Genomic DNA, 25,626 nt, shown 5'->3' on the forward strand with positions numbered 1-25,626 from the left:
GGTGTTACTATCTCTGTGGCGATCCTGAAAGAGAGCAGTGATGTCACTGTCCCGCCCCGTCAACCAACCACGGGCCTGTTGCCATGGATACCCCTGGCTGGGCAGCAACCGCTTTTCACATTATACACGAGGAGGAAGACATCTGGTTTTATGTGTTGGGTGGATGTATATGTGTGTGTGTGTTTATGTGTTTGTGTCTGTGTGTCTGTGTGTGTATTTAAACGTGATACTGTATGTGTGTCGTCTGTGATTGGAGATATAGGTGCATTCCTTCTTCAGGAGTTTTTGCCGTACAAATCCAATGGAAGATGGAATAAAATCTGATTGGCTGAGGGAAGTATCAGTGGGCGGGGCCATTGTTTTTTCCGAGCGGTCCAGGAAGGGAAGTGGCCGAATTTAAAACTATATATGGCCGTTGAACTGTTTTGGTGAACCTCCACGTGTCAATGTCCAATTATGAAGTAAGGCAGAATAATAATAAAAAAGGTATTGCCAATTGCAGATCATGCATGTTTAAGTAGTAAATAAGCCTTTTAAAAATATAATATTAATGTAGTTGTAAGCAGATATTATTTATTAATGTACGGTCTACAACTATACTGAATCCATTAGTGGAGGCTGATGTATAAACAGATAATCAAATACATTACAAAGTACATTATCTGTTAATTAAACTTCCAATACCTGGAAAGTCAGAGCCTATATTTCAATGTGTGTGCAGAGCTGTTGCATGTGTTTGACGATTAAAAGAGGATTTTATTTGAAACTGCCATTTCCACAAAATAGAGAAACACCTCGCATTACCGCTCGATTGTTCTTCTTAGGAGAGATTACCAATATTGACAAATAACGTACACTGATAATCCCATAAAATGTCCTTAGATCTCTTTACAACTTAATTAAACCAAGCCATGTATTAAAAGTCCATGTACTGCTCATGAATGCTAAATGGGGGAGGGTTAAAGTATAGTGATATTAAAGAAGTGTTAGTGTGGTGCTAAACGCAGCCTCTGATGTGGCTCATTTTTCCAGCGGTTCTTCTTAACACTTGCTTTTTATCCGTGTGATTACATAAAGGGTTTCAAATAAAAGCAGTGTTGACTTGTGAAGATTTATCACATGAAACACATCGACAAAGAACATCACTGGCCTTCACCTTCAACCACAACCGCATAGAAATCAATGGAGAGCTCAATGGTGGAGCTTAACAAAGAACACACACACACACACACACACACACACACACACACACACACACACACACACACACACACACACACACACACACACACACACACACACACACACACACACACACACTATTTGCACGGGTAGAGATGCTTCTTCTGCTCCCTCCTGTTTCTGTCCTCAGTGTTGATCTGTCTTCCAGATCACAAACAGGAAGTACACTAAACCACAATGGGCGCTCATACAGCTCTTTGTTCCTTCCTACTTTTGTCATGAATGATTTACTGCCACTTGGCTAAAATTCACACACACAACTAATGATGAATTATATATGTCTTTCTATCTCTGTCCCAAGTACTCATCTGTGCTATTGTTGAAAGTGTTCAATGAGGCAAATTACAGGCAGCACTGTAGATTACATGACAGGGATACTAATCTCGACAAACAAGTACTCCATTAGAAATAGCCGCAGAAGTTCTTTGACTTGCGTATAACCTAATATTTCTTGAACAACATTGAACAGATATCGGATTAATGTCACAAAATGGATATACAACTATTAATGTCAGTACTTACTGTACAAACGATACTAAAGGAGCACTTTGTTGTGTTCCACCTCTGTTATTATGTGCCCTTATGCAGCTATGGTAGCACTTAGCTGTGTATTTATAAAAATATCCTACTGTCCTTTAAGTGAGAGTCTTGGGAAGGTGTTACAGTAATAACACTGACTGGGTTTGAATAATAATATATACCAGCATCTGATTGATAGGAGAACTGACTTTGAGTTCTTGAGAAGCTAGGGGTATTATACTAAAAGGCCTTTGTGTACAGTGCACTTCAAAAATGAAAGAAGCAATATTGCATTCAGGAAAAATCCCAAGCGCTGCAAAGTTAGTGGCGCGTTTCCAACACCCGGCAGTGGAGAGGGTAGGTGGTGCTAATGCGACAGAAAAACCTGCAAGAGTTGAGAATAAATGTGTACTAAGGCTAAAACAATTAAAGAAAAGAGGACTGACTAGGGATAATGAAACTTCCAATACTAAAGAATAGGGAATTAGAATAAAAACACAGCTGTCATTACCGCTTATTGCCATAGGTGCCGCCAAAGTAAACAAAGCAGAGATTGTACGTTTAATCACTTAAAGTCCACAAAATTGTAAAAGATAGCCATCGCAGTTTCTAAGAGCTCAAGGTGAAGTCACAACATGTCTTGCTTCGTCTGACAAACAATCAAACCCATTGAGTTTACAATAATATGAAAACAGAAAGGGGGGAATCCAACCTAAGAGGAACTGGAACCAGAGAATGTTTAAACTGATAACTGAAGAGATTCATCCATTATGAAATTAAAGCTGATACATTTATGTCAATCAAACACAAAACCTATTAATGTAAGCCCTATAACGTCACAATCATTGATCTGGCTTTAGCATTATTACAAAAATAAAGTTAGCTTTCAAACTAATTAAGGTGTTTATGGATAAAGTTGAAATTCATATTTGGAATGACTGAGAGTTTAATATGCTAACATTGAAGGCTGTAAAATCAACCCAAAAGGAGAGTGTGCAAGGATATAAGCCAGATCACAAACATTCCAGTGTCACTAAAGAATGACAATATGTATAGACAACCTATTTAGCTTGAGAAGATTTGTTTGGACAAGAAGATGGATTCCAAGTTTATTGTAGCCTGGGTCTTTGGTTTGGATCTAAAAAGAGACAGGAGGCTGTGTTGGATCTCATTGAATCTACAGTGTAGACCTCCAATATGATTCATGGTGGTTTCAGGACCCTAAATCCAGTCTATCCTAACAGTGTCTCGGTCTGAACTATGTCACATTACACGACTAATTCTTGACGTTTTTTTTCTTACCGCACTTGGATTCAGATGAAGTTAACATTGTTTTCTGAAATCCTGATGGGCTCAGAAATGAGGACCACGTCACACTTTTCTTAAGTTAAAAACGATGTGGTTTTTCAAAAAGAAGGACACATATTCTTAGAACATTATGTAACCCGATACAGGGCATTTCAAAGCTGCAATAAGTACAGTTTGCTGTTGCCAGACTGCCGGCTGGACCTCGTGTATATTACTGGACAGACTCCATTTGTCTCTTCGCCACAGTTTGGAAGAGTGGTTTTCTGGTCTGGTAACTGATTGATAGTTAGACAAGATTAGATGAAGCTTTATTGATCTCCTCTCAAGAAATAAGGTCACAGCAGCAGCAGCGGTACTTAGAAGGGAAATTAAGATGAATGGCTCGGCTAGAAATCCTCTGTAAACAAGAACAAATTCAAACTGTGTGGGTTACTTTCTGAAGTGTTGTTCTTGAAGAGGCTTAGATATGACGATACCACTCTCAAGCCTGTTTGGTTCATTTAAAACCTTAGCTTCCAGCTGGTTAGCTTAGTAGACAAATACAGACACAGGGGGAAAAGCTAGGCTGACTCTCCAAAGTATTGCTTATTACTATTTATTGAATGTGATTTAGACCTACTAAGTTAGGTATCAAATGACACACTTCATCATTGTACAATTTAATATAGTTTCATCGCATAAAATACAACATTTGCTGATATCAGAAAGTTGATTTTGATTACATTTGATACAAAATCAAGTGCTCCAAATAGAGTTTGATACTTGTATACTGGGTTCTGTAGGAAGAAGCTAAAGTGCCATGGAAATTTCAAAATAAATGTGTATGTTAAAAATGATGATAAGTGTCAATATTTTCACTTTGCATTGCTGATATTGGATTGTTGATCAGTCAATCGATGCGTTGACCCAAATCGATCGTATAGTGAAATGAAAGTGAACAAATGTATGGCAAATAAACTAAACTTAACAGTGTGTTAACACTTAACACATGTGCACTATAATTAATGTTACTTAAACACATAAAGACTTTTAGTAGACAGTATTGTGAAAGGGACAGACTCATCCTGCTTTCGTGTTTATAGCTTCTCCACTGGCTTTAATGTTCTGTAGCTATAGCAGGGAACGCTGTAAAAAAAAAGCCACACTGCAGCCCTTCAATGATAGCTAGAGCTGTCTGTGCGACATAAAACGAGCAATAACCCAAAAGTAGCCTGGTGTGGGTACGTGTCGGCCCGGGTCAGTGCCACATTGTGAGAGGGCTGTATCCTTCTCTGTGTTTACTCAGACTGTCCATGTAATGATAGGGATATCTGTAAAACTGCCACTGCTGCCGCCACCACACTCCCTGCTAAGTAAGCGTCTTCTCTTCCACAATGGCTGCTATTTCTTCACCGCTCTGTGTGTTCCTAAAGTTGGGTTAACAACTAGCTCACAGACCAGTGTGTCCAACAGCTCTTTTCTCTCCTTCTCTGTCTGCGGGCTCAATAGCCTTAGGTATGTGTATGAAATAGCCTTCTCAAAGATTGCCCTGTTGGCTCCTTTTCCCTCAGTCACTTTATGTGATTTCCCCTTTAAGGAAGCACTCACAACACCACACAAAGACACGGCTGTTGTCCCGTTGTCTTTGTTTTTTATGCATTTTCCAGTATGTCCTCCAAATAGGGTTAATCTGAAGGGACGCTTGTTCATTTTCTTTTTTTTCTTTATGCATTTAAAAGCACAGTAGCACAACTGTTAGTTGTTCTCAAAATGCAGAAACAGCTGTTTCTCCTCCTTCTGCCACTATGAGTTCTCCAGTGCATGAAAAAAAAGCTGTAAAAGAGCCTCTGCCTTGTCTTTGTCACTTTCCTCTATAAACATGTCCACCAGTGCATGTGTTGTTAGTCTAGATGCCATAAAAGGGGAAAGGCAAGACATTAGGCTTCTGTGTTTTTAGTAACAAGAGAGTGGAATCTATTTGAAAGGTGTTTACAGGAGGGGGTAGGTGTAGTTTTCATGGAAATCTAGGTTTATATATGATTATGGCCTTAGTCTCACCCACACACAGATAATGCAGTGTCCATATTACTATTCACCTCTGTCCCTATCAGTAAGGGTTACAGGATATTCTGGGATGGTCTCCCACAGAGTGTAAGTATAGATGCCACACCCTCTGCCTGAATTGCACACACAAGCTGTCCTGTTCATAACATCTAAATGATCAACCGTTTTCCCTCCTATTTGAAAGTTATTCATGTAAACTAGATTTGTTAAGGGTGCTCGAGTTCAGGGTTTGTGTGACTGTAGACACACACACACACACACACACACACACACACACACACACACACACACACACACACACACACACACACACACACACACACACACACACACCTCTGAAAGCCTTGGGAAATGAATCCCAGACAGCTGAGCTCCTCTCAAAGCAATCTGAGATCCTAGTTCACCGTGGTAATTGCTTGACAATGCTTTCTGTTACATAGCTCATGTACTATCAAGCAAGGAAACTACAAGTTATACGATCCTTGCTGAACTTGGAGTCTCCGGAGAATATGACCAAAGACACAGTGTGTGAATGTGGCAGGTTTTTCGTAAAGGTTTGTAACTGATAAGTATGCATATTTAAAGCAAAACACACATAAATTCAAGGGACAGCTGCATCACAAGGCATCTCACAACTCTGTCAAACACGCATTTTTGTCAAATAATTGGAGATATTTGCAATTTTTATTAGTTTTACTTTACTTGATTTTTATCTGTCTGTCTTTAAAAAGGGCCTTATTATGCTTTTTGGGGTTTTCCCTTTCCTGTAGTGTGTTATAAAGGTTTTTGTGCATGGTTCACCAATCACAACAAAGCCGACCAGCTAACCAATCAGAGCAGACGGGACTCTGGTTTCAGACAGAGGGTGAAAAGAGGAAAATAAAGATATTTTAAACATTAAAGCATGTACTGTAAACATGTCAGAGTAGAAGAAAAAATGCAAATATGAAACTGAACATAAATGATGTCCTCTTTAAATGATTAGAGCATGCTTTGGCAACCCTCAGAAAAAGAGAAACCAGACGGAGAACACATGACAGCGTAGCAGAGCTAAAAGTTATCTTTGTGGTTTTAATTGCCTTTGTAAGTAATCAAAACCACAGACTGCAATATGTCCTCTTTGAAAGAGAGGACCAGACAACAAGTCCATTGAACAGCAGCTGAATGAAGTGATTCACACCAAGCAGCTCCACAATCAAAACTGTACTTTGGCCTACAAAGCTCCCTCTTTGACCATTCACGGCTGTTCTGTTTTGCACCAGAGCGAATGTTATCCTGGTGTTAGTATAAAAAAACGTATGATGTTGATGTTATTCCAGCGCCGGTGATAAGCTACAGTAGCTGCTGGCTAACAGAGTCTCTTTCAGCAGATTTGACAGATGAGGAGGCGGAGCGTGAGCCTGACTCACTGATGCCAAATTGACCTCGAGCCTCTCCACAAGCTTCATTTTCTCAGCGTTCTCTGATCAAATACAAGAACCATGAATTAGCAAATCTGCGTGTTGGCTCATTATTAGCTTTGAACCCGAAATCCACCTTACCATCCACTACACTATTAGTCACATTTTCCGCTACTACACGCTGCATGATGCCAACAGTTCCTACTGCTTCAGGCCGTCTTCTTGATATTTGCCAAAAACACACCAGGGAAAAGGGGTTTTTCCTTTTGCCTTTATTTCCCATGCATTTAATTAACTTTCAAGGGCGTTCTTGTCCATGCACACATTACAAAGCAAAGTCAGCATTTTTCCATGCTAGACCAACCCTCTTTCACAGTATATGCACATTTGCATATGCACATGGGACTAATAAAGGTATTCTGATTCTGAATACAAGGTAATCTCAAGGTAATTTAAGTCCTGTTGAAAATGATGCACACAAGTAATCCCCCAGTCCAGCAGAGAGCACGTATGATGCCCTTTCGTTTAATTTAGCTCACAGGATTCACTGTTAATTGATCACTTAAAGGTGGGGTAGGTAATTTTGGAAAAACCAGCTCGAGTGCGCTAGAATTTGAAAATACACAGCCGGAACAAATCTGCGACTTCCTTACAGAGCCCCTCCTCTAACACACACGAACGCGCACATGACCAATGAGGGCACGAGATAAGTTTGTGCACAGATGGAAGGCTGACAGGCAGGTAGGTCATCCAGTTACTTTAACCGGGCTGGCTCAGATGATTGGTCGTGCTTTTTACAGTACTACGGCTTCCACAGATGACATTTTTTAATGGATTTTTTGTCAAAGCACTTCAGATATTCATTGCTATCGGGATGTTAAGAGCATTCCATGGAATATAACAAAAAGTGTATCTCGAGCCGGTTCCTCAAACTTACCTACCCCATCTTTAAGCAAAAATAACATCTTCTTCTAAAAAACTAAAGCAAAACCTCCAATTGTTCTCAAAGAAGACAAGAGGCAGCTCTGCCCAATTCTCACACCCTTCAAAAGAACACTCAGAGCCAAGTATACAAAGCAAGGTTGGCACACTGCCTGGCACTTTATTCAAAGCAATGATGATCTCATGCCTGACTTCATTGGGGAATCAGTGACTTATCTCACAGCAATGCTTGACAGTAATCAGGAAGCTCCTCCTAGGGACACAAATGCAGGAAGTGCCCACAGAATCAAATGTTCCCACCTTTTCCAACCTTCTCAATGCCCACTCTCTTCCTTTGCCTATAATCCCCTCACTTGTTTCAGCCTCTAAAGTCATTCATTCTTCATTCCTTTTCAGCTCTCGACTCGTCGTGTCTGTTTTTGGAGAGGATGCATGTGTGTACAGTAGCTTGTGGTGTTTGTTTTCACACCGATGCATTAGAGAAATATAGATTTTGCTCTAAGGTTACAGAATTCCAGAGCGGCCCTGCAGAATCCCACACCTTCAATACTTCTTCAGTTACAGTGTGTGTATTGTAACCACTCTACACTATAATTGTGGTTGTGTGGAGCCAAATATATTTACATATCATCCAGAATTAGAGCTCTGTCAAAGGACTCTTATTAGGTGCTTCAAATATGGCTGATGTCTTTTAAGCACGCTATTGTTGACTCTGTTGGTGTATAGCAGTGACCAACACCCGGCCCGCCAGACATTCTCATCCGGCCCGCACGGCGAGGGTGACTGTGGCGTGATATGATGACGCCTGAGATTGTACTCTTTTGCAACAGCGAGCGTTTCATTGCAGATAAGGCAAACAGGTGTAGCCTTATTAAACGATGGTATGATGAACGCGTATTTATCCGTCCATTCCTCATTAGAACTGCGGTTTTCCACGTCAACTTTACGCTTGAGGCTGACAGTGACATTTTTGTGTGCCTGGCAAATAATTTTCTTATATCCTGCAACCGTTTCCCACCAATCAGGACACAGTATTAAAAAAAAGTTGATTCCTTTCCCTGCCAATCAGGACTGCTTTCAGTTGTATTACCCCGGATACAGGCTTATAAAAAGTGAACATATTAATCAATTATATATATATATGTATATAAAAATATATATATATAATTTATTAGGATTTTGTTGGAGAAAATACTGTTGTCTCCTCTTTGGGTTTGTTTTAATGGACTGATATCATGTGTGATTCTGAACTGTGTACGACCTTTCATTTCAGGTTGTTGATCTTTATGAGGAGACAGACACATATTTGTTGTCTCCTACATATCTAATTTCTATGAGGCGTGAAGGAAGTCCAGAAGACGTCACAGATGACCCATCGCAGATGACCCGGCGCTTTTCTGACACCCGTGGCTGATATTAGTGCCACCTGGATTTACGACTTTGTTGTTATCTCCTGTATTTTGGATTATTTTAAGCCTGATGTTTTTTCCTGCTCCGTTGAGCAACATACCCCATGTGTGTTAAAACCATATCCTTATATGTGATTTAACTCTGCTCCTTCTTGCAAGAATAAATGAGTACCTGATTATTGATTCTCAACCTGGTGTCGAGTGATATTTTCCTAACAGATTTAAATGTTATATATAAATCTGTGTGCTATGTGGTGTCCAATGTATATTCTATATCTTGTATATTGACTGAAAAACAGCTGAGAGCCTCTTCCATTTTGTTTCTGAAGCATTGCTTTTTAGTATTCCCCATTTGGACCATGTGGAGAGGATGTAAAAAATCTTTGCCAGATCTGACGACTACATTTGAGACTGAAGGGAAAGCCAAACAGCCGACATGATTGGTATGTTAGAAAACATTTGAACTACAAAGTGCTGGATAATAAAGCAGATGTGTGGTAACATAAACATATGTGAAGATAGCATGAAGACTAAACAAATCCAAATCCAAGTGTCGTTGTGGGGTTCATTAGCGTACCTGTGTATAATGTCTTCCAGCCTCTTTCCTTGTTCTTCGTCCTGTTCCAGCTGTTTCCGCCGTCCCTCCTCTTGCTCCGCACCCATTCCCTGGAGGAGCCATCGCTCACGCGTGGATTTGGACTGAGGAGAGAACAGAGACACGTTAGGGGATGTTACATTTTATGGAAGAACAATTTCATGCTCCATCTGGGTGACATTAAACAAGGACTTTGGGATCAACTTCTATGCCGACGATATGCAACTCTACCTGCCTATAAAAAGACAAAAAACAGCATAAAACCCTTCATAATTGACAAAGTTATTATATTGGAAGTTCTCCTTTGGTAACCGTTTATGAAAGGAACTTCTTTAACTACGACTCGACTCCAAGAGACTGTACAGATCTACAGCAACACATTAACACTCTTCAAATAGCCTGTCTCTTTTAGCCTGTTTGTGATATTCTCAGGTATATTTAAAAACCACTGGACATCCATTATGGAAAGTAACTTGTGAAAGATTTTAGATGCCAAGCAGAGCTACAGAAAATAAACAAACACGTAGGCCCACACAGTTTTTACATAACACAGACTCAGCTGTTACTCACAGGAGAAAACCCTTTGTTAAATTACACCATGTGTACACAGTATTATATTATAGCCATTTGTTTTAAATATACACCCTAACATAAGCCAATGTTTATGCTGTTGTCCTACAATATGCAATATCCCCAAATAGGCGGTTTTCATCTGCTTAAACTACTCCTTGTCTTGATAATAATAAGCCAGAGAAACCTACACCTGTTCTGTGCAAATGGTCTGCAAAGACTAAAATCCCAAAGTCATAAGGAGTATCTCTCCCACACCTGCCTGAAAACGCCAAGATTGTAGTCCTTTGTTTACTTCCATAACATATTGACATCACTATGTAACACTTGCACTTCTATTGGCTTGCCCTCCAACACTGGTATGGGTAAATGTCACAGTAGAAGAACAAAATACAAATATGAATCTGAAAATGAGCATAATAGCACAAATAGTACTTTAATGATTACAGTTTGGATTATGCCATACTGAATTACAGTATTTGACTGCTTCATGGTGCATTACAACTATAAAGAAAGATCATCCCATCACACTGGTGTTTCTGCTATTCTTTAACGATTTAAAGATGAATGCCAGAGTCGTGTGTTTGTGTATTTAATGTCTTGTCATTGTCTGGTACTCTGTTTTGTTACCACAACAGAGTTGAGCGGGAACACTTAGCTTCACCTTTGGCTGGTTCTGTCAAACTGTTGCTTGGCTCTAGGCTGTAGATTTGACAGTTAACAGTACGCACACACACACACACACGCACTGACAAACCCCACACAATGGGCTCTGCGGAAATTATTCCAAAGCATTTTACCACCTGCTGTCAGAATGTGGCAGCTGGGCTATTTGTGTGTGTGTGTGTGTGTGTGTGTGTGTGTGTGTGTGTGTGTGTGTGTGTGTGTGTGTGTGTGTGTGTGTGTGTGTATGTGGCTGCTGCACACCCAGATAGCCAGGCTCAACTGACATAGATCATTTTCATTACGAAGCCAGAGTTGTAATCCAGAAATATTTTGAATTTTGATTGAATCTCAAGTTGCATGACCTGTTTGCCAACTAGACTGAATGAATGTGATTCTGCTTAATACCACAGGCAAGGAGGTCATGTTTTGTGTGTGTTTGTCTCTTTGAAATCAGGATTAATGAAGAATTACTGGCCTGGTATTCATGACATTTGGTGGAAGTGTGTAGCAATGGTCAAGGAAGAACCAACTATATTTTAGAGCGAATCCAAACAATGGGGCGGATACACCAACATTTTTTACTTTTGTTACCATTACGAGATAGGTCGTAGCCTTAGGTCTGTACTCTCTGAGTGCACTTCTGCTTCGGTATATAAGACAAAATAGGAAGCTTACAGTAGCTGACCTTGACCTTTGACCTCACTGTGGAATTAAATCGATAAAGTTCTACAGTAAAAAGAAGCAACACTGCATTAGGGCCATTTCAGTAGTCAACAAAACAGTGTTAGATAATGTTTTGTATAATAACCGACCAGTTGTTTCCTCTGAGAACCAGCCTGCTCTCTGCTCTCTCTCACGCTGTTTAAAATATTTTTCCATTTCCTGTTGAGCCTTTGACGCACAACCCCTCTGAGCTGGACTCTTAAAAATAAATGTGGGCTTTTTAGAACAACTTTACTATTTATTAGAAAATAAAATATCGAAGACACAGTTTCTAAATGTATAAATGCAAGAGAAAAAATCAACCATATTCTGATTAGACCAGGCTTCAACAGAACATGCTGGGTGAGGTTACTCTGATGATTACATAGTTCCAGACTCAGATGAACGCCTCCAGTCTGAGAGGCTTGAATCGTACAGCCAAGAGGTTCTTATCAAATCTCTGGGCTCCAGTCTCCATTTCCTCTCCCATGCCACCACATCTCTGGAGAGCGGACTACAAAGCCTGCCTCATGCCGCCGGGCTGTGCGGCACTCAGAGGTAATGGCCATTAAATGGTACTGTGTGACCAGAGGCTGATTACATCTGGAGTTCAGGCCTGCTGCCGCTGTATGCAAGACAAACCAAACAGAGTAGAACACTGGCTCTGGATGTATTCTCTGTCTAGTTTAGGGGAAGACAGGGCAAAGCACTGGTGTATTTGGGTTGGGGCAGATGTAGATTATATGTCTTATTTTCGTAAAATAATCCCTCGGGATCTAGGAAGAGGTGCAAACGGAATATTTACAAGACACAGTTTATCTAAGTATATACTCTACATGATAAAGGCTTAACATCTCCAAAATAGTAACAAAGATAGGCTTAAAAAAGCAATAATTTAGACACATTTGTATCTACTTTATATTGGCTCTCTTATGATCAGTTAGTAAACATGTTACATGTAATACTTGTGTTGACTTCCCTGGGGGTCTGTGTAATGCAGCAACACACGCTAGTGGTCTAAAGTGTAGTTACTGCAGTGGTTTGAGATGTCTGCAGTTAACGTCATGTGTAATTTGTTCTAATTATTACTTTGCATTCAGAACAACCCACATCCTTGGAAAAAATAAAGAAATGCATCAGTATTCAATTCAAGAAGCAAAAATGGAAATGGAAAAGTCACATGTTTAATAATAATGATATCATTTTTGTTTTCTTGCCAGTGATGAACTCACGTTTCCGGCAGTGTTGTGTCTGCTACAGTGGATTCAAAGTATGTTTTGCAGCTGGGCTCACACTGTAGAAATCCACACTGAAAACCATGATCAAACCCAGGTGCTACAGCTTAACGCTCATAAATGGTTGTACGTCAAACACACACTGCGCTCATGGCTTTAATCAATGTTTCTGCTTTGTCCATATTTCCACAAGTGGGTGTTAAAATTTGGAAAGCGCAGACTTGTAGGAATCAAACTAATTTAATACAGGAGTCATTGTTGCCAAGTGTGTTTAAAGGCTCTAATTAGAGAATGGAATGTATTTTACTGCAAATATCGAAGCTGGCTACCATAGATATTTGTAGTATAATTGGGTAACCACAGCCACTTCCACACCCACGGTGCATCCGTGCAGCAATTTGGTCCACGAGTGATCAAAATGAAGGATGTTTGTGTCTCGATTTGAGAGGTCATGTGTTTTTCGGAGCTCATGTGAGGTCAAGGGACTAATTCTTCATTGGTTGAAAGGTTCAAGAACTCTAGGGGAATTACAGATGTTTCAAAGCTGCTAATTTTTCCGAGCTCACAATTCAGTCAGCAGTTTGTGTCTCCACCGCTTACTATTAGAACCATGTTTACTTGAAAAACGCCATCTTGGCTTACCAGTAGCAGCTGGCAGTAATTATTAGGGGAATATGTTTATGTGTGTTGGGATTTGAGTGTTTTTCTTGAAAGAAGAAAACAGCCAAGGATAAAGTCTAACAAGGCTGCAGGGGCCAGGGGCGCTGAGATGTGGATGTTCGGATGGAATGAACAGCAACCTGTCAGCCAGAAACTGACTAACACATTTATCCCTGCACGCAAGTGATTAAACACACATGCATGTACGTGTAAAAGCCACATGCAGGAATATAACCAAACTGTAAAGGTGCATGATGTATCTAGAGCTCACTGTGTCCCTTTAACTGACGTTTGGGGTCAAGGCGAGCACTATATCCTCAGAAAAAAAGGAACAGGGATTGAGCAGATTAAGAAAGATAAAGGGCTGTAACACACACACATCTGTAAAGCTCTTTCGTGAGCACTTTTGTTGACTCTATTCATCCACTGAGGTCTAACCCTATCATGAAGCTTTTACCTTGACCTCTACACTGACCTCATTGTAATCCATAAACTCAATATTTGACCTTAAACTAACGGTTACCTCAGGTTGTAAGCAATGCTTCATCTCTTACCTCACACATACAGTAGCCTTGACTTCTGCAATTGTCAGTTCAGTTGTAGAATGAAAGGCAAATATGTATTCACATATTCAGGCTATGAATATACAGATGTTAATGACACAACTAAACAGAGTCCAGAAGTACATTGCAATGCAGACATTTTGCTTATAACCCAGCATAGGAGCTATTATTTGTTATGTTATCTTTGCATAATCTTAACACCGTAACATAAGACATATTGTGCTGATATTCAAGTTCATATTTGTATTTGAGACATGTTTACATGCTTTAAATGTTCAGTACCTCTTTTCACCCTCTGTCTGTAACCAGGGCCCAGTCTTCTCTGATTGGTTAGCTGGCCGGCTCTGTTGTTATTTGTCAACTGCTTAGAAATGTCCCGCCCCTCAGCCAAGTAAAATGTGTTGGAGCGCTAGCCAATAGAATCGCGAGTGTTACATGGTGATGTCATTATGTTACAGAAGTGGACAAAGATGTCCAATCGAGACAGGGAACTTCGGGATTTTAGCATTTACAGACCATTGCACAAAAGCCTATACAACACACTACAGGAAAGGGAGAACCCCCAAAGTATAATAAGGTCTCTTAATGCACTACAGACTGGATGCAATTTCACCAGCCCCCCCGAGTTATACTGTAAACCCCCAGGTTGTTGGTCATAGCCATTGTGCAAATCTAAGTTTAACCGTAACCTTCTAAATCCTCCAGCTAATGACAAAATGCAACAAACCTTGAGATGCTGTAGTTGTAGCACCAGGCCATCCAGCTGGCCTCTTTTCTCTTCGATCTCAGTTTGCCGTTTTCGCTTCTCCTGCGAGACAAAAAAACAGAAGAGAGAAAAATCAAATCACCAATCAGATATATACAGTCATATCTGTTTTTAATAGGCGGGCAGTGAAAAGAAAAAATGGTAGAAGTGTGGAAGTGGTGTAATAGTTGTGCACTAATGCATGCTTGTGTATTGATTGAGTGTTTTGATGTAATCGGCAAGACAATATCCCAATGGGCCAATTAGGGTTCTCATGTATTCAATTTAAAGATGAGTAGGCTTTTTATACGGTATACTGTTTAACTCAACTAACACTTACAGTCTTGTTTAGTCTACTGAGTGGGTTACATCACAGAAGCTAGGTTCAAGTTTCATTTCTCCAATACGGACAATAATATATCTAAGTAGGCTTTAACTAAGAAGGGTATCCTAATTAAGAATTTGGATCTGAAAGGATGTATAATGATCAGCAAATCCTCACTGGACTGACTCCATCTCTAGTGTTCTGTACCACGAGACCGGCAAGAAAATGACATCCAGGAACAAAATTAAGTATTAGAGGGGTCGGAAGTCAGGGCTTATGGAGGGTCGGGGGCCACAGGCTATCTAAAGAGGATGGATTAGGCCTTGAAACCTCTAAATAGAGTGAAGGTTAGATTTGAGGTGGGGGAGAACAAGCCTTAACTTCATGTGGAGATCAATGAGACTGATGTTTGGAGGTCGGGTTGGACACATGGTGATTGGGAGGTTTCAAATACAGAGAAATCCTGAACACACTGAGGCAATGTGGAGTCACTATCTTTGGATTTACGCTAACGGAAATGCATGGGAATATAAACAAAGCAGATCCCAGTGCAACCATGGTAGGGTCTGAAGGGCATGGGATACAGTAGATGTGTGTGTGGCTCTCTCTCTCAGTGGGAGCAGAATCAGTATTTCTGGGCCATTTCCTGTTGGCTAAAAATAACCATCAGGGAAAACCCCAAAATGTGACTTAACGTTAGACCACCTCTTGAAAAAGAGTAAAACTGAGTGAAGGACAATAGAGAATAACAAACTTAAGGACATAGCTGAACAAAATGGCAGTGAAGAAACATAGGTCAGAACAAGACAGAATAGAACTGATTGATCAGAAATAGGAGGACATTTAACCAAATAATGCTAGGAACAAAAAAACTGAAAACATTGTCTGTTATTCCCACCCTTTACATGATATTCCGGCTGGTTGTGGGTGTGCAAATAACGACTTTAGTAGGCCATAGTAATAAATTGGGCATAAAAAGCATCAGATATGAAACCAGAGATTGTTCTTTGAAGCTCTACTCACACAAACAATTTAGAATGACAATCGTTCTCTAACTGTAATCTAGTAGACCTAAACTTAACCAACAGTAGTGTTCACGAATCAGCAAATCAGTCATCATCTTTTTTGTAATGTTCACATTGGGTGGTCTTTAATAGCCTTTAACACAGATAGTAGATAGGAAATGAGGGAACGAGTCAGGCTGGGTTATCAGGACGTGATAGACATTGAATTAATCCCTTAAATAACCCATACCTTAGAATACCTCTCTTTGATCATTACAGTTAGAAGATTACTTTTTTCGTGGCACTAGATGATAATGTTGTTCGTAAATCATTTTAAAGCGTTTTTTCGGAAGAAATATACTCAACTTTTTGATGCATATAGGAACACAGTGTTAATACATTCAAACAGATCTGACCCTTCTTTGTTAATCAGAAACAAAGGATCCCAATGGACGAAAAACCAGGGACTGCAGATGTGTGCTACAACATGCTTCTCACTGCTAAGCGAAGTGTTTTTAAAAGCAGCTGCTGCTGTTACAGTCCAAGGTTTCGGGGATTACCATAAAGTATAGTTATTGGAGCAAGTCTACCACAGACCTAAAAAAAACTAAATGAAGTAAAACAACTTGACTGTATCACTTTTGCTCGAAGAAAACATTACAAAGGCCGCACACATGCTGTAAAAACATCTGCACCAAAACTGAGGTCATCTCTCTCCGACACACACACACACACACACACACACACACACACACACACACACACACACACACACACACACACACACACACACACACACACACACACACACACACACACACACACACACACACACACACACACACACACACACACCAGCCGTTCCCATGGCTTGTAAAGTACAGTCAGAGGAATGGTCACCAGATGTCAAGGACTGTCAAGGACATGTGGTCCAGTAATGGGCAAAACACACAAATACAAATCCACAGATACACACAAAAGCAAATACAGTCACGAATAAGTAAACTGATAGTAGAAACTAATATATTCTCACAACCAAAGAGCCTTCAGGCAAGCTGTGTAGAAGGACAATTCCCATCCACAGCAATGGCCTGCTTAAAACACAGTGTTGTATAATAAGTACATTAGTGGTTGCTAAACTGTCCTAAAGGGCCTTTGAGACTTACAGCTCTGCAGCAAAAAATACAGGCTCCTTATTCATTTCATGAAGCGACGCAGTAGGGGTGCCCACTGCAGAGGGATGTGGAGAAGGAAAAAACAAAAAAAAAGGAGAGTAGTCCTGTACAAAAAATGCTGACAATGGTTCTACTATTTATGCTGTGCAATGCAACATAATCTTTCCAAAGAAACTTCACCAACCAATCAAATATATCCAATTTAACATACAGTACAGGTAGTGTGGCAAACTTTGGAGTGTACTTTTTATGAAATGTAATGGAAAGTACATTTGATCACTGTGAAAACGGTCCTGCCTCAAAATTAAGACTAATTGAGAATCTGTGGGAAACATAACCATTGGATTTGGCTGAAGTACCTACTACCGATCAGGGTGTCTGGAAAAAAAATCCTGCTTACTTGTACTATACTACTGGATGTACCGTTGTTCAAAAGCAGCGTCAGCGTTTTTCCTATTGGTATTCCCTCCTGAAATTCCCCCAAGTAATTCCAAGAAAGTAACCCAGAAATTGACTCTGGCATGATACAAATATTGCAAACTCCTCCAGATTAATCAGAATTTCTAACAGCGCGTCTTGTAAATATTTAATGAACACAAACACTTCTGAATGTTGGCTTGAATTGGGTTTGATTGCCATTTAACTTTGGAGGACTACCAAGATCCCTTGGGTCATAGAGCTCCTATGAAAAAGTGTTGGATCAGTTCATGAGGCAAGCGACTAGAAAAACAAGAATTCATTAGCTGGAGGGATCGTCACTGTCTGCTCGAACAAGACTAAAAGCCGTGTTTGCAACCGAAACTGCTAAGTTAATAAAAAGATGAAAGCCTTGTTGAGCTGAATTGGCAGCAGTAGGACCCTGCTCTGTTTACTGTATTTCCCCCCAGAGAATACATCCTCCTCCTCAGGAAAATATGTGGACATTCTTGACGACACACTCATGACTTCCCACACACTGACTCACTGAGTCTTTGGCCCCACTTGGCCTGCTGCTTATACAGAGGATATCACTTTCCCCACTACCGCTGACACAGTCCAACAAGTTGGACACTAACACATCCTTCCGTGTTCAATATTTTAAATGGCTAAGCCCCATTGGAGATCTTCACTGTGTCACATTGGCGTTGGGTTATTTGGTTTCGTAAGCCAACCACAAGTCACATGGACGTCACAGAATTTAGTAAGCTCTTGTTCTACAGAGGTAAACATTTTGGTAAGGGAGAAGGGGTCAAAACTCTAAGTATCCACTTACAGTTTCTATGAAATGAAGTTCAGCACAATGGCTTTTAGTTTTCACTCTTCCGTAGTAACAGCAAAGACCAAAACTAAGAGGCTAAAAGTCAGGGTCTGATGTCCCTTTTAAACCTAACCCCTTGTTTTTAGGTGGTTACTTCACGAGTAGTTTTGTAAAATGTTCTCAGCCCGAACAAATTCTTCAAAAGTACTCTTTGGAAGAAGACCAAAACTCATATTTTCATGCTCAGTTCTGGCATGGACAAAAAGACGGTACGAGACTTACAAGAAGAAGGTGATCTGAGTTTCCAAGAATGTAAATGGCCTTATTCACTGGACAATATAAAACCGAATACGGAAAGACACAAAGGACAATCCAGACATGACTGGTATTAATGTAGCCCTATAAATCCTTGAAATGAATCCTGACTCAGAGCGGGATTTACAGTCCTTTCACAGGACTTTTAAGTGGGACATAATGGTAGTACACAGAGGGACGTTTAAAAGGCTAAACCAACAGAACACCAGGAAGGGAAGTTTGATTGGATGGCCCAAAAATCCAAGATGTAACTAGATTGGTTTCTCATTCATGCCTCCTTGTACACAATACAAGTACAGTACAGTAACTACATGGTGATAGGAGTCTTACTCACATATCTATATATACCAACTGGATAGCTTTCATTCAAAATAAATGTGTCCGAATTTGTACAAGCAAGCAGTTGAATACAAACAAACGCCTACCTATAATAACAGCTTCCTGCATTACTGATACACATGAGCTCACCCCCCTACACGAGGTCACTCAGGCGTGCTTTTAGTGTGGTACGCAGTGATGTTGGGCTGGAGGTTTGGCTTGAGTTGAGTTTGCAAACAGAAGTGAGCTTCAGATCTGATGGGTCACATTCTGCACATGCCAACACACCCTGCAGAAACATCTCAGAGTGAAGATCATCTTCCATCTAGCCTGCGGCCATACCTGAACGCTTAGAGAACAGACACTGAAATGGACCTGTGCTTCAAATGTTTGATTCAGTGTTTACTGTGCTGGGAAGAACTTTCTACAAATTAAAATGTAAATGTGGCTCTTAGTGGGGACTATATGAATGTTAGGTCCCCAGACAATGCTTATTTGTTAGGTCCAAAATGAACATGCCACTAACCTGTTGACTCCTACACTATTGGTGGTGTCAATAAATGCAAATTTAGCACGTAGCTTAAATGTCTTGCATGCCATTGTCATGCGATATGGACAGGTGGAGACTATACTCATCGTGTCCATATTGAGAAGAGACACGAGAGCGCATAACTCTGCATTCATATGCACGTACACAAACATAAAACATCACAATCTTTTAAAGGGATATTTTGAAGCGGGGTTCTATGGCATATATCCTTTGGATTTGGATGTAGAACAATTTATTGCTTTGGATGGGGGCAGCACGTGTTTTAGCAAGTAACAGGCAACTAAACATTTTTGCCATTACCTCTTGCTTGCCGGAAACTGAAGCCATTACAAATCTATGCTCTCTTCAAAGCCACCAAATTCCATTGACCAAAACAGTAGTTTTACCTTGCACAATCTCTAGTCAACCGCTGATGTGTTATTTGTGACTTTGATGAATCCAAACCAACCCTTTCAAAGAGGGGGATTTTTCAACAACCTTCTACTCAGGGTCAACCACTGACTATGGCTAAGTATCTCATACAACTCCAAGAAATCCAAACTATCCCTTTAATGTATTCTTTCGGCTGCCTTGAGTAAACAAACAATGCCCCTGCTATCAGCAAACCAGAGGGTATCCGTTACGAGGAGAGTCATATTTAGACTGATATTGTGTTATATTTATAGGTGTTTCTGCTCAAATGACCTTTGTTGTCTCTGCCCACAATACTGAATGTATCTGTGTTGTCACTCTGCATTGCTTACTATCCAAATCAGCTCAAATGTCAAGACAATCATATAAAAACCAGCAATGCCCAGTAGAGCTGCATTCTAGTTTCAAGTCTTTATGAACCCTAACCCCACTCACACACAGGCATGTACACAGAGACACAGACAAACACGCCAGAATGTTCAGTACGTCCAAGACAGCTGCTGCTAATTTTAGATGGCATGTAGTGCCTGGCGTGCCCCAGACCCCCTGCTACCAGACAAACCACACCCCCTCATCCCCCTCCAAATGACTTTGCCTCAAGCACACTCCCAACCCCCATAAAGTGCTGAAGTCCGTAAACCAAACGTCCTCTGGCCACCTATCCACTCCTGCCTCTCCAGCATCCAATCTGCTCAGTTGGTAGGTTGGCAACACCCACTCTGCCAAATATTCCAAACTTAAAGACAGTAATTCAAAACTTAAGCTGAAGCAGTGACTCCAGTGATTTATCATAAACCAACAGCTGTGTCATGGTGACCAATAGATACAGTATTTCCAATTTTATGAAGCAGAACTGGGCAACTTGATAACTATTTTTCTCTCTTCAGCCACCTGGACCAAATCCAGATTGCAAGTCAACTAAAAACACAAGTTTGAAAGATGGCTAACATCTGTTAAATAGGCAGAAAATATGTTTTTAAGCCGCACTTCACTGAAACGGGAACAAACAATCTCAAGGCCAACAGTTAGCAGCAGTTTATCCCTTTTCCATTACCTGCTGCTAGAAAGGAAAATTGCTGCCAATAAAACAAATGGCAGGAAGTCAAAGGCTGATCTGTAACGAAAAAATAAATGGGAAACTAAGAACTGCTTCCTTTCTTTAGGACATGTTTGAAGTTTGGTCCATTAGCTAACTATGTGCAGTGGAGAAACCGCTTGAAGTGTGTTACAAATGTGATCCAAGCTTTGGGTTAATAATAGAAACCAAAAGTGACCGTATTTTGGCAACTTATTCAATATTGTCTATATTATTTGCTAAAGTTAACTGGCCAAATTGAAACAACACATGCCTTCAGACAACCCAGCCCCCCACTCTATTTACCGCACTTAACGCATGCCACAGTCACAAATCTCAGCATGCCAAGCTCTAGCTATAGCATCCCCCCTCACCTTCACACTGCCCCACTCACTTCCCCCTTGTTAGCCATCACTAAGTGGATCCAGAACACTGACCAGTTACACTAATTACTTTCAGAGACCCCAAAGAGATCAACCTGTGGTCGAATTGTGAAATAATAACTTTTAAGCTTTGAGTCTTTAGGGCTGGTGAGGTGACACATAAAGCAGCAAGAGAGACAACAGGCACAGAGATTTAGATTTTAACTGGAAGACTTCACATTGAAATATCTTTGTGTTGTTCAAGGTGCCAGCAGCTGTCATTTCCTGACACTATGTATTTCCCACAAACACACCATGGTCATCTCACTCCTCATGCACCACTTCCTAATTCCCCTTAGACTTAGCCACAGACGATCTGCGGCCTTGAGTGCGTTTGAATGTGTGCGTGTAGCAAAGAGTCCAAAGGGCTGAGGTCATCTGTGTAAACATATCACAGACACTACAGAGAAGTCAGTGAATGAGTCCACACACACACACACACACACACACACACACACACACACACACACACACACACACACACACACACACACACACTTTTGTATATGTATTCTGCCATGCCGTTGGCGGTTGGCAGGCCGCATGGGCAACAGCTAATTAGAAAGCTGAAGCGCTCGCCGTTCATTGGCTGAGCTCAAAACCACACGCTGGGTTTTGGTTAACATACACAGATTTATAAAAAAGACATAAACATTATGCACAGACATCTTTTCAGGGAAACCCTGACAAGGCTGTATTTCATCCGATGGCTGTAATTACATGTTAATAATACACCAATTACAGGTTTGGATTTGACAACATGACATCACAACTGTTCCCTAATCTGACCAATTAGTAACCATGGGAACCTGCACCACTGGCAGCTGAAAGGCTGGTAATCGTTATCAGACTGTGGGAATCTTCTTCAGTTTGTATGTGTGGTGGACAAATGAGCAAATGTAGTTCCTAATATGTAGAAATAAACCAATCATTCAAACTTTGTTGGATGACACTTACTCTCACAAACTCAAAAGAGAACCATCAAAGTTATTGAATTGAGTGTAGTCAAGATAAACTGGGAAATTATTCAGAAGTACTGTAAATGGTGCCACAGAGAAAAGATGGCACTCAGGATTCATTTCTCTCTTGCAACTTCAATTATTAATAAGGAAGGAAAAGTACATACAGAAAAAAAGTAGTTATAGGAAAGAAATCCCTATGAATGTTTTATATGAAACGCCTCTTTGTTTAATTAAAGGATCCAAAAATAACTCAAAATAATAGTGAATTGTTTAAATCTCCCACAACAGCCTCACAGTTACTCCTAATTGAGCAGAAAGGTATCTCCATCATAAAAAAAGGTGGTGATTCACGGCCATTAGTGCTATGCTTTATTCATGAGCCACACAGCACGTTGACCTGTCTCTGCAGCAAATGAGCATTATAATGACAGCTGTCGGCTACCTAGTCATTTTTCTGGTCAGGTTCATTAGATAAGAACTCAAACTATCGTAGTACAGACGACGCGTTAATTAAATCAGTGTGAGCTGTGTGTTCACACCACTCAGATACAGAGAACCGCTCCTACACTTGGCTCAGATTTTAGCGGAAGATTCCAATTTGGCTCGAGCACCGCCTAAGTATTGATGAGGTCTCAATAATTGATGAAATCATTAGCATGTCAGCTGCAGACCCGAGACAGTGTGAATGCACTATACACACCTCTCCACAGGGGTTTTAGTTATACTTATTCAGAAAATCAAGGCAGACATTAAAAATAGTATAAAAAATATGTGGAATGTTTTTGGAACTCCTACGATGAAACTAATTAATTGTAAACTATGAAACTCATACTCAAGCTGTTTTGATGGTTGATAGATTAAATAAAGAGAAAAAAATGTTAAAATTATTTCATTCAAGTTTCTTAAATTCTTGATCATTTGTGGTTTATTTTTTCCTCTTTAAAATGAATATCTATAAATCAACGACAAAGCGAAACAAATAACTGTTTTCAGCTATAAAATATTGCTTGTCTTCACCCTTGTTGAATGCAATGACATTTAGTTGTTGCACTTATGTCCGGGGACACTTCAAACTCTTCTAATCTAGTGTTTTTGTTGTGCTGGAACTCTTTCCCTTCATTCACGGTCATAAGAGGTTCCATCAAATCCTTCCCCTTCCTTTTGAGAAGCTCTGTCCAGCTCCTGTATTTACACTGGGCATGGCTTACAGAGTGCCTCAGAGACTTGTTAGTACTAATAGTGTAATAGTAACCGTTCTCTATTGGAGTGCCTGGTAGGGCTTGAAAGCTATTAGTGCCCCTTATTGTCTTTGATACAGTGTACACACGCAGAGCCGAGACAAGGCAGATGCTCGTTCAGAGGAAACAAAACGAGCTCAAACGATATAATCATATTCACATGTGACTTTACTTTAAACAAAAGCAATTCCAGTAGTCTGATAGTATTTCAGGAAAGATTACATAGAGAATTATTTGTAGCGTTACGACCGCTGTCCTCAGAATATTCTGTAACGTTTGTTGTGCTTCCTGGCGTGGTGCAGCAAACCTAAACCGTGCACGATCACGTCGTAGTTGATGATTTGAGTCGTGTTTTGCCAAATGATGCAAGAAGCAGAAACGCTTGATCCTCTCCGCTGAAGAACTTTCCACTCTCTTTAAGAGCCTGAATGCTTTAAGTACATGCAGCCTGGTATGGCTGCCGTGTTTCAACGTGGCCAAAATAGTTTCTCCATCTGCTGCCGCTTGTGTGTATGAGTGTGTGTGTGTGTGTGTGTGTGTGTGTGTGTGTGTGTGTGTGTGTGTGTGTGTGTGTGTGTGTGTGTGTGTGTGTGTTCCTGTGCGTCTTGAGTCTGTGTGGTATGCTGTGGTTGCTCACTGGCGCCAAATGTAGTCCCAGGCAGTGACTCCCGGTGTAACTGTTGCTCCATAAGTCCTATCAGTACCGAGCCAAACACTTCAACAGATGATACAGAACACCGATTCTGGAGCACCTTAGATCATTCTATCTTCGCAGGAACATACACCAAAAAACAACAACACAACAACTTTCCTCTAAGTTGGTTTCAGCCGCAAAAAAAGACATGGAAGAAGTTGAGAGACACCACAACAGACAAACTGCAGCAGCAGTGCAGGGCCCGAAGTAAAGGAGCAAAGCACTTTACAATATGTGCAGCAAAAAATGTGTTGCGTGAGGGAAATGGATGTCGAGGGCTATGATGTCATGGACTCCCAACACACCAAGCTGACTCACTTTTATTCAACAACTAAAAACTCTGCAATGAGGAAATTGTCATAGAAAAAGAAACAAAAACTAATATACAAAGTTTGTTACCTTGGTTGGCATTTAACCTACGACCACAGATGCTAAGGCTAATTACAGCTAGTTAATTTAGTCAATTTGAAATGCAGAGAAACACACTGTATGCCAGGCTTATTATATTAAACTATGGCAAAAGCGGAAAAAAAGAAGTGAAACAATATTGTTACTAAACTAAAACTGAATAAAATCAATATTGGCTGGTTGAAAACGTAATACAAAAAGAAATGGACATACTTTATTTCTGTTTTTATTTTTTAGCTATAGCAAATCGTTACCAAAATAAAAAGGGAGACAATACTTTTGAGACTATATATATCCAGCTCACACAAACAAAAACTACAACTGAATATTTAAAAAAAAAAAAACAGCTAAATAAAACAAGCAAACACATTCTGAAAACAAACTAAACCAAAATGAAATTCAATACCATTATCATATTGCAGCTTATTGTATGTTATATTGGCGGTGGAGATAGTAATCATTAAGCTTTTGTTTATGTTCATATATTTAGAGCTCAACATGTTATACTTAGCTGGCTTCAGAACCACTAATAAACACTACGTAACACCACCACCTCAGCCAGGGGGTCACCCTAATGTGTGGCATTCACTCTTCACGTCATAGGAATTCAATCAATAAAACTTGAACTCTGATATGTGGCAAAGACCCAACAAGAGTTTTCCCGCCCTCGACATGTGTTTGAATTGACAAGAATGATATAGAGCATTAGCAAGAATCAGAGAGGGGGGGGAATTATGAAAGAGGTAGAGAGACTGAAAGTTAGGCGAGATATTGTGCTGCGACTGACAGGAAGAGATGAAGCCAAGGTGAGACAGGGTGGACAGGCAGACCGCAAAACAAACAGAACAGAAGGTCAGAGCAACATGAAGAAGAAAAACAATTTAAAACTTGTT

The 25,626-nt window shown here is 40.3% G+C and overlaps 1 protein-coding gene across 1 annotated transcript in view; it reads right to left on the reverse strand.

Moving 5' to 3' along the window:
- Window positions 1–25,626, reverse strand: part of palm2akap2 (PALM2 and AKAP2 fusion) — a 66,555-nt gene that overhangs the window by 40,655 nt on the left and 274 nt on the right. The window contains 2 exon segments of the mRNA XM_010771606.1: window positions 9,441–9,562; window positions 14,582–14,662. Of these exon segments, the coding sequence (XP_010769908.1) occupies window positions 9,441–9,562; window positions 14,582–14,662 (203 nt within the window).

Source organism: Notothenia coriiceps, unplaced genomic scaffold (assembly GCF_000735185.1).
Source record: "Notothenia coriiceps isolate Sejong01 unplaced genomic scaffold, NC01 NC01_scaffold00010100, whole genome shotgun sequence".
In the NCBI taxonomy this organism is placed as follows: domain Eukaryota; kingdom Metazoa; phylum Chordata; class Actinopteri; order Perciformes; family Nototheniidae; genus Notothenia; species Notothenia coriiceps.